At 38.9% G+C, this 12,757-nt stretch overlaps 1 protein-coding gene across 1 annotated transcript in view; it reads right to left on the bottom strand.

The window, feature by feature from the left end:
- Positions 1–12,757, bottom strand: part of LOC126161362 (farnesol dehydrogenase-like) — a 129,246-nt gene that overhangs the window by 38,697 nt on the left and 77,792 nt on the right. The window contains exon 3 of the mRNA XM_049917131.1: positions 4,952–5,081. Within this exon, the coding sequence (XP_049773088.1) occupies positions 4,952–5,081 (130 nt within the window). The remainder of the gene's footprint in view (positions 1–4,951; positions 5,082–12,757) is intronic.

Here is a 12,757-nt window from a genome sequence, read left to right as displayed (position 1 = left end):
CCCCTTTTGTAATCTGGTGAGACCTGTGCTTTCTACCAACTACTGGGCACAGTTTTTCATTTGAGGGATCTATGGCAGATTATAATTAAATAGAGGCTAACTAAGCTGAAAATACAGTATAGATTCTGATAGGGATTCCATCAGGCCTTGGAGATTTGTTCAGTTTTTTATTCCAGTATTTTTCTCAGTACCACTAATACTTATTTCACTCATCTTTTTGGTGGTACGAGGATTAAACTGGTGTATTTTTCTCAGTACCACTAATACTTATTTTACTCATCCTTTTGGTGCTACGAGTATTAAACTGGTGTACTTCTCCTGGGTTTTCCTTTGTAAAGGAACATTTGAAAATGGAGTTATGGATTTCTGCTTGTGCTTTGCTACCCTCAGTTTCAGTTCTTGTCTCATCCATGATACTAACTGTGGGACCATTATTAACCTTTACATTTGAGCAGAGTTTATTTGGGCTTTGTGACAGACCGCTCAACAGTATCATGTGATGATAGTCATTGAAGGATCATGCACTGCTCTTTTGACAGCCAAACACATTTCATTCAGCATTTCTCCAACAAAAAAGAAAAAGGATGGTGGCTTCATATGCAAAAAATGGAGTTAACACTTCAACTTAATGAATGTTGTGTTGAACAGTTTTTACTGAACAAGTGGGTATTATTTTACACTTCATAAAACAGCTGGAAACAGTTTTATTAAGGATAAGTGGACTTAACTGGAGAGTTATTGTTTGTGGAGACTTTAACATTGATTTTCTTTCAGATGTTACTGACCAAAGGCACCTATAGTTGTTAATGCCCAGTTTGGGATTATTTCCACAGTAAAATTCCCTGGTAGTATTGAAGTACATAATGAAACACTTACTGACAGTTTGTTTTTAGAGCCAACTATCTGCAGTGTTTTATCTGTAAAATCAACAGTCAATCTGACCTAGATAGTCAAATGTTAACAAAAAATATACTGATAAGTTACATTCAGACTATACAAAGAACATATTGTATCACAGAATAATAAACAATGCATTGATCACAGTGTTTACACAAAAATTGAAGGAAGAATACTGGGGAGAAATTTATAAACCAGTTGGTGTCAACATTAAATTTTACTCTTTCTTAAACACATTCCTACAGTGAAACTTGAAACTGAAAAATCTCATTCTGGAAACATTCCTACAGTATTTTGTGTCCTGGTATCCCCTAAGATAAAAAAGAGCAAAACTGAACAGAAGCAAGGATAAGCGGTGGATAACTTCCTGAATTAAACTATCTTGTCAGAGAAGAGAGAGCTCTACCAGATTCCAAGGGCTACCTGTAATAAAGATTTGAAACTTCATTACCAAAGAGTAATACCCATCTATAAAACTGGTGTTTAGCAAACCACCTCTAAGCACAAAAATCTATGTCACACCTTGCAATCTTTTCAAAGGTGTTGGATAAGAGGTCCATGACAGAATATTAGCTTATTTAACTGAGCAGGACTTGTTAACTACCTCTCAGGCTGGCTTCTCCAGGAACAAAGCTATACAAGATCTCACAAATGAAGTTATAAGAGAGATAAACAAGAAAATTTATCCTGTCGGTGTATTCTATACAGGCCAAAATCTGGGAGGGGGGGGAGGGGGAGGGGGGGGGGGGGAGGGGGAGGGGGGGCAAACCGGGGTATCTGCCCTTCGCAGCAATTTCAGGGGGTGCCAAATTCATATTCTTGAAAACCTTGTTTCGCAAAGCACCTAGTTTCCAGCACGTGTCGGTCTATTGATTATTCACATGATTTGCAAATGCATTCATGTTGGTTTTTGAACATTTTGAACATATTCTAAGATGATTTCTGAACAAATAATAAGTTGATTTTTAAATGTGTGCATAGTGTACATGATGTCTCTGCCAGGGGAATTCCCATCACATCTAGAAATAAAAAAACTTTTCCACAGACAAAATGAGACAGGCCTATACAAGCTGAACCGAATAAACCTGAATGGTTGACTGCCAATTGCTGCTTGCTTATGTGGTTGATTGGGTGTATGAATGATAAGCATTATTATAATAATTATTGAAATTTGTTGATTCAGACTACCAGAGTGGAAATAAAGGACTAACAGGTGAGAAAGATTACTTATTGTCTTCTCAGTGTATCCAAGAAATTGAACTGTTGACAGAAAATTTTTGCCAAACCACTACACTACTAAGGTCCAGTTGTACAGTCACCAGTTAGCAGCTGCTTAAGTTTTATTCTTGGAATAGTGCAGAAAATGCATTGTAAGAACTTGTAATAATGCCTAACTGGAGAATAAATGTGGGATAACTAAACCAGTGATTCTGGCAGGGTTACCAAAATCAACTACAGAATAACTTTTAACAATGGCAGGAATAGTTACAGAATTAATGATGACTTGATTGTCTGTTAGAATGAGGAAGGAGAAAAAATGGGGACATCACACAAATTATATGAAAGAATATGATGATTCCAAATTTATATAAAAATTTTGTACTACTACTACCTTTCGATCTCATGCTTGAGAAACTGGAGCATATGAATGAAATTTGAAACTATTTCCAAACATAAAACTTTTTTCTTGTAGTAGACCTAATAGGCATTTGATACTAGTAATTCATAAATTATATTCTTTCATGTTATTCATGTAAATGAGGTAGATAAAAGTGATCATTTGTGCCAAAACAGTCTCACTCATTTGTATGTGTTATAACTGCTGCAATATTAGAAAGGTCTACTTTGTTTTATACAGCAGACAGTGATAAAATACATGTAATCAGATTAAGAAACCACACCAGTCTTGAGTACTATCCATATCAACAGCTTTTTCAGTATAAGACAATGACATTTTGATTTTTCATGTAGCAAAATGTTTGATGTGCTTTGATGAGTTAATAGATTCATTAGCAGAAAGAAAAGCACATTACGTAAAGCTGTAGCAAGATTAGAGAGAAAAAAAATGCTGGGACCTAAGGATTGAAGAAATGTGTACTGTCTTGGCTGTCTCTTGTCTTTACTAATTTTATGTTTTCTATATTTAATTTTATGTCACACAAAAGAGAAATTTATTAGCTGATAGGCAATAAAGAGTGAAAATTTTCTCACGAGCTCTTATTCTCCTGATCATAAATAACCTCACCCAGTATTAATTCTGAGTTGTTTCTATTTTTCAAACTGGCCAACTATGAGCAGGATAGGCAATGCAGAATATTTTAATTTCCACTGTCCTTAATATAGGCTTGATGACTTCCAATACAAAACACACATGTTTGAATTCCACAGAGCAAAATACAGTGACACACAATAGAAGAGCCATGGTACTGGAATTTCTAAGACTGATTACCAAGTCTCACAACTCTTCAAAGATATATGTTTTATATATCAAACTCTTTGGAAAGATATGTGCTATAAATGAACATACTTTCAAAAATGAATTTTATTTCAAAGTTTTGATGTCCTGTCTCAAACTCTCGAGGGGGAAGGGGTGGGGGCGGGGGTGGGGGTGGGGGTGGGGTGGGGTGGGGTGGGGTGGGGGCACTATCCCATTTTTACCCCGATACAGAAATATTGGTAAAGCCTTTGATCATGTGGATACCAAAATTCTACTTGTACAACTGAAGTAGTATGACATCAAAGTTATCTCTCTTGCATGGATGGAGTCTTACTTACATAACAGAAAATAGATGGTCTCATTAATAGACTGTGATGTAAGCCCACTGTCCTTATATTTGGATTAAATTTTGGGTCTCAAATATTGAATTATATACAGTTGTTTTCATATTCATTTGGCATTGGACTGTTTTGACAGCATGTGCAGGTAGCTTTACTCCCAAAGTAAATGCTTCACAGTAATAAGTTTCCAAATTGTGTATCTAAGTCACACATGCCCTATAAAATTCTTGTTTTCACTATTCAACATAATTAAGCCAGGAAAACTCTGAAATAACGAGAAACATCACTTGAAATCAGAAACTGAATTTGTTGCGCTTTACATCCATAGAAAATGTTCCTGTGATGCCTGAAGTTCTTCCACAACACATGGGGCTAACACATACTTTGCTTGAGTTAGCTATTTCTTTACAGATTCAGTAATGTTGTTGTAAAAGTATTATAGTGCATAGGTAACATTATTTAGCAAATACCACAAATGTGAGAAATTTAATCTACACCTATGGGTTTCAGAAGTCAAGCTCCCACCACTGGCTGTGTACATTCAACCCTTCATATACATGCACTTTAAAATCACAAAGTAGTCATCAAATAAAAACATAGCACTTTGCTGTGGAGTACATTCCTTAAATTTGTGTGCTGTAGGGTAAATAAAGTGAACGATGATTGTTATTCAGTGATTATGTTCAATAATTTGGCTAACAATGTGAATATTCTCCTCAGTTATGTTGGTCCTCAGATGATGTTAATGGCCTGCATTCTCAACTGTTTCTTGTCCTTGTAGAAGTTGTCTGTGACATGTGTACACTTGAGTCTTTCTCAAGACATTGTCCTGAAACTGGGCCACCAGAATTTTCAGAACTTTCAGAATTTCATTTTCATTTTATCATGTTTCATACAGTATACAGACTGTGGAGGCACATCTATACTGTGGAGGCGCATCCAGATTGTGGAGGCACTAGTGGTGGTCAAGTGAAGCAGGCACACCACCACTGCTCACAGCCAGCTCCCTGTCTGACAAATATGAACAGGTCAGGCTGCTGACAGCAGGGCCTCATCCATTTGCTTCTTCCCCATTGTACCCAAATGTGCTCGAGTCAGACCAGCTCTGTGACAGTACACAATAAGTTGTCAGTGATAGGACTATGTAGTTGGACAGTTAAAATTTGTGTTAATGTTCTCTAACCTTGTCAGCATTCAGTATGCAGCTATCAGGTGATGCAATTTTTGTATATGTAGTGGTTGCCAATAAAGAGTGTAGATACAGCATAGATCTTACCTGCTAATGTGTACAATAAAACCATCATCCACTCCCCTCTTCAGCATTCCTTGTACAGCTTCTCTTGTACATATGCTTAACCCCATGACATTAATTTCCAAAATCTTCTTCCATTCCTCTGAGGGTGCCACTGAAAAGCAAAATAAAAAACGTTCTTTTGTGTTGTGTGGTAGTCTACTACTGAAGAAAAATATATTTGTTGCCGTAAAACTAATAAGCATTGCCAATTTCTTTGGAGTTTGTCACACATTTTTATGTTTCATGGTTTAGTCCACTATACAAGTATATTTATTACATTTCAGACATGTTACATTAACTTAGTATCTGTACTACATCAATCTCTCCATGTAAATGAATATAAATTTTCCATATCCTATTTCCTTCTTAAATTTTACTGCCATCCTAACAATTGTGACAGTGTGAGTGCATAAAACATGCTACCACAGTTAATGCATTAAGCAGATGAAGTTTTGACAACAGCTTCTATATAAAAAGCTTTATTCTCTCCTATAAAATTCAGTCAAATTCCTTTTCTCTGCAAAAATACATTACCAGTCAAAAATGTATGTTTGTTAGTTGATTAGAGAATGGATAGAGTATCAATTCAGTGTATCATTACACACTACAACAGCACAGAACATACAGTTATGTGTGATACTTTTAGTTATGCTGCCTGTGAGAGGAAGACTAAAATTAGTAAAATGATCTTCAAATGTGCACTCTGAGAACACTGAGCTAGTAAGCCATATACTGAATTGGCTTCTGTTGAAGATATTTGCCAATAAGACAACGCCTTTGTTGGCAAACTTCGTCATTTTACAGGACAAAATTATCACAGCAGTATTAGCATACAGTACCTATGAGGTAACACATGTTACTTCGAAGAAGTAAGTCACAACAACTTAACCCAACAAAACTAAGTTTAAGTATTCAGTTGCAAAATAGTATATTCATTTCATTATTACTTCGTATAATATCAGTATTCATAAAACTATTGCTCTTAGAAATTGAGAGGACATAATCTACAGCAACTCATTCTCTTTTGTGAATAAAGTTATTTTTCATGAATAATTTTCATTTTCTCTCATAACTAAATTTCTTTATGCGAATTACTTAAGTTTAAAATCTACATTTAATTTACATAAAACAGTTACTGGTAACTGTTGTTAATTTTAATTTATAAAATTTACATTTAATTTACATAAAACAGTTGTTGCTAACTACTGTTAATTTTAATTTACAAATGATTTTATCAAAGAATCAAATTTAGAAATCCTTTAGGTTTTATTTTCATTGAATGCCAGTAATGTTTTAATGTTTGATGTTACAATAATATCTATGTGAGGAATGAAGGTAGACCCTTCAGGAGAAGCAGTGAGTGCCCTATCATGGTGCAGTACTGGATAAAGATCAGCTTATCTTGAAACTTCAAGCTAATCTGGTGACAGCAGAAGAAGGTTTAGCAGTTTTGTTTTTATTCTCCATCTGAAAAATTATGAATGAGATACAAGATAGTTTCAAATATTGCTATAAAGTGAATTTATTAAGCCCATAACAACTGGTGGCCCTGACATGATATTCAACAGTCACTGACATCTCATACTGTGCTGTGTCGTGCTAAGTAAGGAACATCTGTGTAAACGGCATCATGCATCTTTTGTGTCCTTGTAACCATAACTCCATGATATCAGACCTGCTACCAACTGCAGACATGCCTACAGGCACAGTAATCAATCACATGATGGTAAAATCATCACAACAGAATCCTCACCTGCAGTTAGAATGCCAGTTTGTCGTAGTGCACATAACTGCAGACGACACAAATTATAGTTATGTTGTCATTACACTCAATGAAGATATGGCCATGGATGTGCAAGACATTCTGGCATTACTACCTAGCACTGATTACCTGCCTCTTGCAAAATGTGATGAAGAGATTGGTAAAGATACTCCACACCAAGGAGCTAGGGCACTGCACTCCAACACAGTTACTGCAACACCTGTGTATGTTAGCAAACAACACTGTTAACACAGACATCCTGCGGAACATTTTGTTACCATGCCTGCGCCTGAGATGCTGAGGATATTAACAGTGTGTGCTGGTGATCTCGATGTGCTCATGCAAACAGAGGATTGCATAGCAGAGATGTATCTATCCACATGTTGCCACAGTTTGACCACAGCCTCTAGCAGATAACAGCTTTGTAGCATCATAAGCACAGATCACTGAGCTTATCATGCAATTTGCTGCCGTACACGCTCAGAATACTAGCTGCCAATCCCCTTGCCACTACACATTGGAAAAGTGCAGCCACACACCATCATCAGCAGAAGTCTCCTAGTACCACTGATGGTTCGGCTTGAGAATGTGGAAGTGCAGTCCACCATGAGAGAAGGAAGGCTCAACAGGAAGTTAGTGATGGTGATCACTGAATCTCCAGATGGCAGCCATTGGCTTTTTATGACATTGCACAATACAAAGCTACAGTTCCTGGTAGGTACAGATGCTGACGAGTCAGCTTATCCATCTGCCCGTCTGCTGTGCTGTAACTGTGATGACTTCCACGCTTTTGCTGCCCACGGTTCCATGATCTAAACAATTGGTCAGGTCACTTTAATGTTAATCCCAGACCTGTGATGCATATTCGAACAGCAATTCATTGTAGCAGACATAATGCACCCCATAGTCTGAGCGAACTTCCCATCATTCAGTGGACTCTGGGCTGACCTCCATCATCAGTGCCATATTGATACCACTACCAGCCTGATAATCTAAGGGTGAGTACATTGTGTCAATGACACTACAGTCCAGATGATAACTGGTGACTCTCCATTCACAGAATTCCTCACACAGTTTCCGGAGATCACATGTCAGACACCCCCACCAACACCCATGCGGCACTTGATGGCATGCAATATATTAACCACACCATGACCACCACTTCATGCTTATCCATGCTGCCTGACACCGGTGGAGCCATAGGATATGAAGCAGGAATCTTGTTCATGCTCACTTATGGAATCTGCTGTCCATCAAGCAGTAATTTGGCATCTCCACTGCATGTGGTCCCAAAGAAGTACAACAGAAGGTGCCCATGTGGAGATTAAAGACAGCTCAACATCAAAATGATTCACAACTGATATCCGAAACTGCATGTCAAAGATTTCACATTCATGTCCATGGTAAGTGCAATTTTACTATGTTGGATTTAGTACATGTGTTTTATCAAATACGTGTGGCACCAAATGACATTGCTAAGACTGTCAACTGCACTCCATTTAGACTGTTAGAATTCATTAGAATGTCTTTAGGAGTTTTCATTGTTACCCAAATGTTTCAACAACTCATGGATGAGGTTGTACATGACCTAGATTTTTGTTACGTTTACAGTAATGACTTTTGGATCGTGTCAAGCTCTGGGGCAAAATACCTGTCACTCAGCAGTTTTCACTCATCTCCATGCACATGGTCTGCTTATAAACCCCTTCAAAGTGCATCTTCAGAGTAGTTGAGGTATCACCAATTTCTATTGTCGTTTTATTCCTAAACATGCCATCCTGGTTACACCATTGAATGAATTCCTGCATTGTGCACCAAGGCCAAAGGACAAATTGTCATGGAAATGAGAGGGCAAGGTGGCATTTGAAAAGGTGAAGACTGCCATCACAGAAGGTACTCTGTTACCACACCTATTCCCATAGGCACCTCTCCCCCCAATAGTCAATGTGTCTGTCACAGCAATTTCTGCTGCACTGCAACGGCAATTAGGAAAACACTGGCAGCCCTTGGCCTTTTTCAGTCGAAAGTTATTGCCATCACAGTAGAACTGATCCATGTATAATCATGAACTGTATGCTGTAGGCTGCACACACCTCCATTAAGATGTTTTCTCACATATTAGAGGGATGGTGTTCATCTTAGTCACAGACCACAAGCCAATGAAGAACACTTTCCATCAGTGTCCAGAGAAAGCATAACCATGTAAGCTGCACCAACTAGACTATATCAGACAGTCCACCACCCACATAACCCATGTTGAGGATGACCTGAGTGTGCCAGTGGATGCTCTCTCTCTCAGACCAAAGCAATCACTGATGTAGCTGATTTTGAAGCTGCCACTGCAGCACAGAAAGGAGACGGTGAGCTGTGACACTTTTCGACACAACCATCAGGCCTATAGTTCTATTGTGTTACAGTAACACCATCAAATGTGCTGCTGCACTGTGATGTAACTACTAGTCTGTGACTGTTGGCTTTTGGCAACAGGCAATCACCTCCTTGCATTATCTGTTGCACGCTGGAGTATGGGGCACAAAAAGCACGATGAAGCAAGCTTTTGTGGGGCCAAACACAGACAAAGAAAGTATGAAAAATGTGCATCATTGCATGGCTTGTCAATGGAACAAAGTAAACGGGCATGTTAGTGCACCACATGGCAGGTTCATTTCACCAAACCAAGGATTTGAGCATGTGAAACTCGACATTGTTGGACCACTCCCACCACTGGAAGAGAACATTTCACATGCTAGCTGTTGGTATTCCCTATGGTTAACATTACCACCAAAACTATTGTGATAACATCCTTCTGGGGATGGATAACCTGTTTCAGTGTACCACTGTGAGTTACAACAGGCCAAGGATGGCAGTTCAAGTCATATCTGTTCAAAGCAATTGCAGTCCTACTGGATATGAACAGTATTACAACCCAGCAGTGAATGGCTTACTTGAACAAATGCACTGGCAATTGAAAGTGTCTCTTCAATGTCATGAATTGCAGCTGTGGACAAAGACATTGTCCATTGTCCTCCTGGGTCTCGGTGCATCAAGAAAAGAACATCTGAAAGCCACAAATGTGAAACTTGTGTATGGACAACCACTAAAACTGCCCATCAAGTTCCTCAGCATGTCAGATGACCACATTCAACCATCAGACTTTGTACATAGTCTACATGCACAAATGTGGCAGTTACATCCAATAGCTCTAAGGGACCAGCAGAGCCATTGCCCCTTTGTTTTTGATGAGCTGTGGAGCTGTTATTACATTTTTGTGCACCATGATGTGGTACACAAGTCACTCAAGCCACCTTACAACTGATAATTGCATTATCAATAGGAAGGAAAAGACTTTCAAAGTTGACGCGATGGGTACACCAACCACAATCACCATCAACAGGCTCTAACCAGCTTTCAATGCCTCCCATACTGGTCAGACTCATCCAAGGACACACACTCCATGGACATGATAAACATACCAGCTGCTCTGCTGCACACTACAGGTAAGCCACAATGAAAAAAAAAAAAGAAAAGGTTCAAATGGCTCTGAGCACTATGGGACTTAATTTCTGAGGTCATCAGTCCCCTAGAACTTAGAACTACTTAAACCTAAATAACCTAAGGACATCACACACATCCATGCCCAAGGCAGGATTCGAACCTGCGACCATAGCGGTCGTGCGGTTCCAGACTGTAGCGCCTAGAACCGCTGGGCGACACTGGCCGGCCACAATGGACATCTGAGGCTACCTGCAGCCAGCATGAGACCTGATGTGACCCGGTCCAGATGACATGTCTGATTCAACATGAAACATCATTGACACTAAAGAGGGAAGTGGTGAAGTGCAGTGTTAAGTGAAGTGTATTGCTATCTGTGCAGTGATTATCTTTGACACAATCTCTCTTTGATTTATGATTGGTCTATTTTGTAATCATTTTGCTGTCTCATTCTCTGTCAAACAAACACTGAATAGGTAATGGGATATTTCAAATATTGCAACAGAGTGACTTTATTAAATCTGCAAAACTGTCAAGCCTTCCAAACCAGTGAAAAGATCCAGGAGTTGTCTCATGCCTGATAGCTGAAGTCTACCTGTTTGCAATAGCTACAATACTTGGGAGGCTGTGGAAAAAAGAATCCAGAGAATCAAGAAGGTCAGAAGCAATCAGACAACATAGGGTATTCAGGTATGAAACAAGTCTATGACCTACCTGGTGGGTCCCTTACCTCCTGGAGTCTGAGTATTCTGACCTTCCTGTTCAACAAATCCTTCTTTCCATGCCAAGGAAGGAACTAATAGTTCAAAAATCTCGAGTCACACACCTCTACAAGAAGGGCTCAAGAGGTGATCCACAAAACTAACATCCACTATCACTGACATCCATCTGTTGTAGAATCTGAGAAAATATTCTGAGCTCAAATGTCATGAGTTACCTTGAACAGAATAATCTCCTGCACACAAACTCTCACGGATTCCAAATATATCAGTGATGTGAAACCTAACCTGAGCTTTTCTCACATGACCTCCTGGAAGCCTCTAGGATCTTTGCACTTAAGTGAGAGTTCCAGCTTGCTTAGGGGTGTACAATTTGTGATGTGATACACTCAGCCTGGATAAAGAGTTTCACGTGCAAGCTCTATGGAAGTCTTAACCACCCCCCTCCCTCCCCCCCCATTACTAAAGTGCTGCAAACTGTGTGTGCATTTGAAACATCACAAGTGGATAATATACTTTTGTGTCAGAATTTTACCTTTCACAGGTGGCCCAGAGCTGTAGAGATACAATGCAGTGTGTTTCCATAACAGACTGTAAAGTGGTGAAGTTCAATTCAGTGGTAGCCAATGAGTCATTTTCTCCACGATCTTGGGTTAGTACTAGCTGTCACTCATGGCAACACACTTTGTTTTCCAGTTCTTTGAATTTTTTTCCTTGCATTCCAGCTGGGAATGTGCACATACTGAGGGCAAGTGTTATAAGCATTTCCATAGACACAATGCTGAAGTATGCCATAGCAGGGGGCACCAGGTAGTGGCCCCAGCTGATGCAAATAAATAACATATCTGACAGTGATGAGATGCTAATACCATGTAAAATCTTGTTGCATGTAACAGTGAAACACATTCCAGTAACTTTTCTTTGTGATTCTAGTGCATTGGTCTCAGTCATCAATGTCTACATATTTTAGTATGGGCACTCCCTTCCTCAGCATAGTACAATCAACACTGTGTGATTATAGGCACTATGAGGTGTTACTAAAGTTAATGCATCAGGCAAGAAGGATAGGTAATGTTTCTGCTAGAAAGAGCAGATAAGCAGTTGTTAGCATCTCACTTGTACAATGAAGTGACATCACTTAGTCCCATTATGATGGACACAGTGGAATTACAGTATAACCTCGTTAGAGCGAACTCGCATTATATGAACTGACAGTTAACGTGAAAAAAATATTGGTCCTGCCAGAAATACATTAGTTCTTATGGTATGTTTTCAGTTAACATGAATTTCGGTTAAGGTGAATTACAAACTCTGTTTCAGTTCCTAGCGCAATTAAATTTCACTGTAACACAAACTTCCGACCTTAGAGTATTCTAAAGCATTCCCCCCCCCCCCCGAAATGAATGTAGGAAATGTAGCTACAAAGCTAATTATACTTATTGTTGACTCATTTTTAATGTATTGTAGGTTGGTTGCCACGATTATCACCTCAACAATCAGCGTATGCTGTACATTGTTAGACATACAACAATGTGTGCAGCAGCATTTAGGAATGTACTCGGTGCCAGATTTGACAGGTGTTCTGTTAGTCGTAGCCATATCGAGTTGGAATACTGAATAAAAACTACAGTTACAACCGGTACCGTAGCACATGAAAATGGCAAAGAGGAAACAGACAACTCTAAATGTACAGTCAAAGATTCTAGATGAAGTGGACCATGGTACCAAGAAAACAGCAATTGCAGAGCAGTTTGGAATACCTAAATCTACTTTAACTATGATTATTAAGAATCGAGAAAAAATTATTAATGCTGC

Source organism: Schistocerca cancellata, chromosome 2, assembly GCF_023864275.1.
Source record: "Schistocerca cancellata isolate TAMUIC-IGC-003103 chromosome 2, iqSchCanc2.1, whole genome shotgun sequence".
Classification (NCBI taxonomy): Eukaryota; Metazoa; Arthropoda; class Insecta; order Orthoptera; family Acrididae; genus Schistocerca; species Schistocerca cancellata.
The sequence above is the reverse complement of the archived record's forward strand: the minus strand, read 5'-3'. Positions and strand labels throughout refer to the sequence as shown.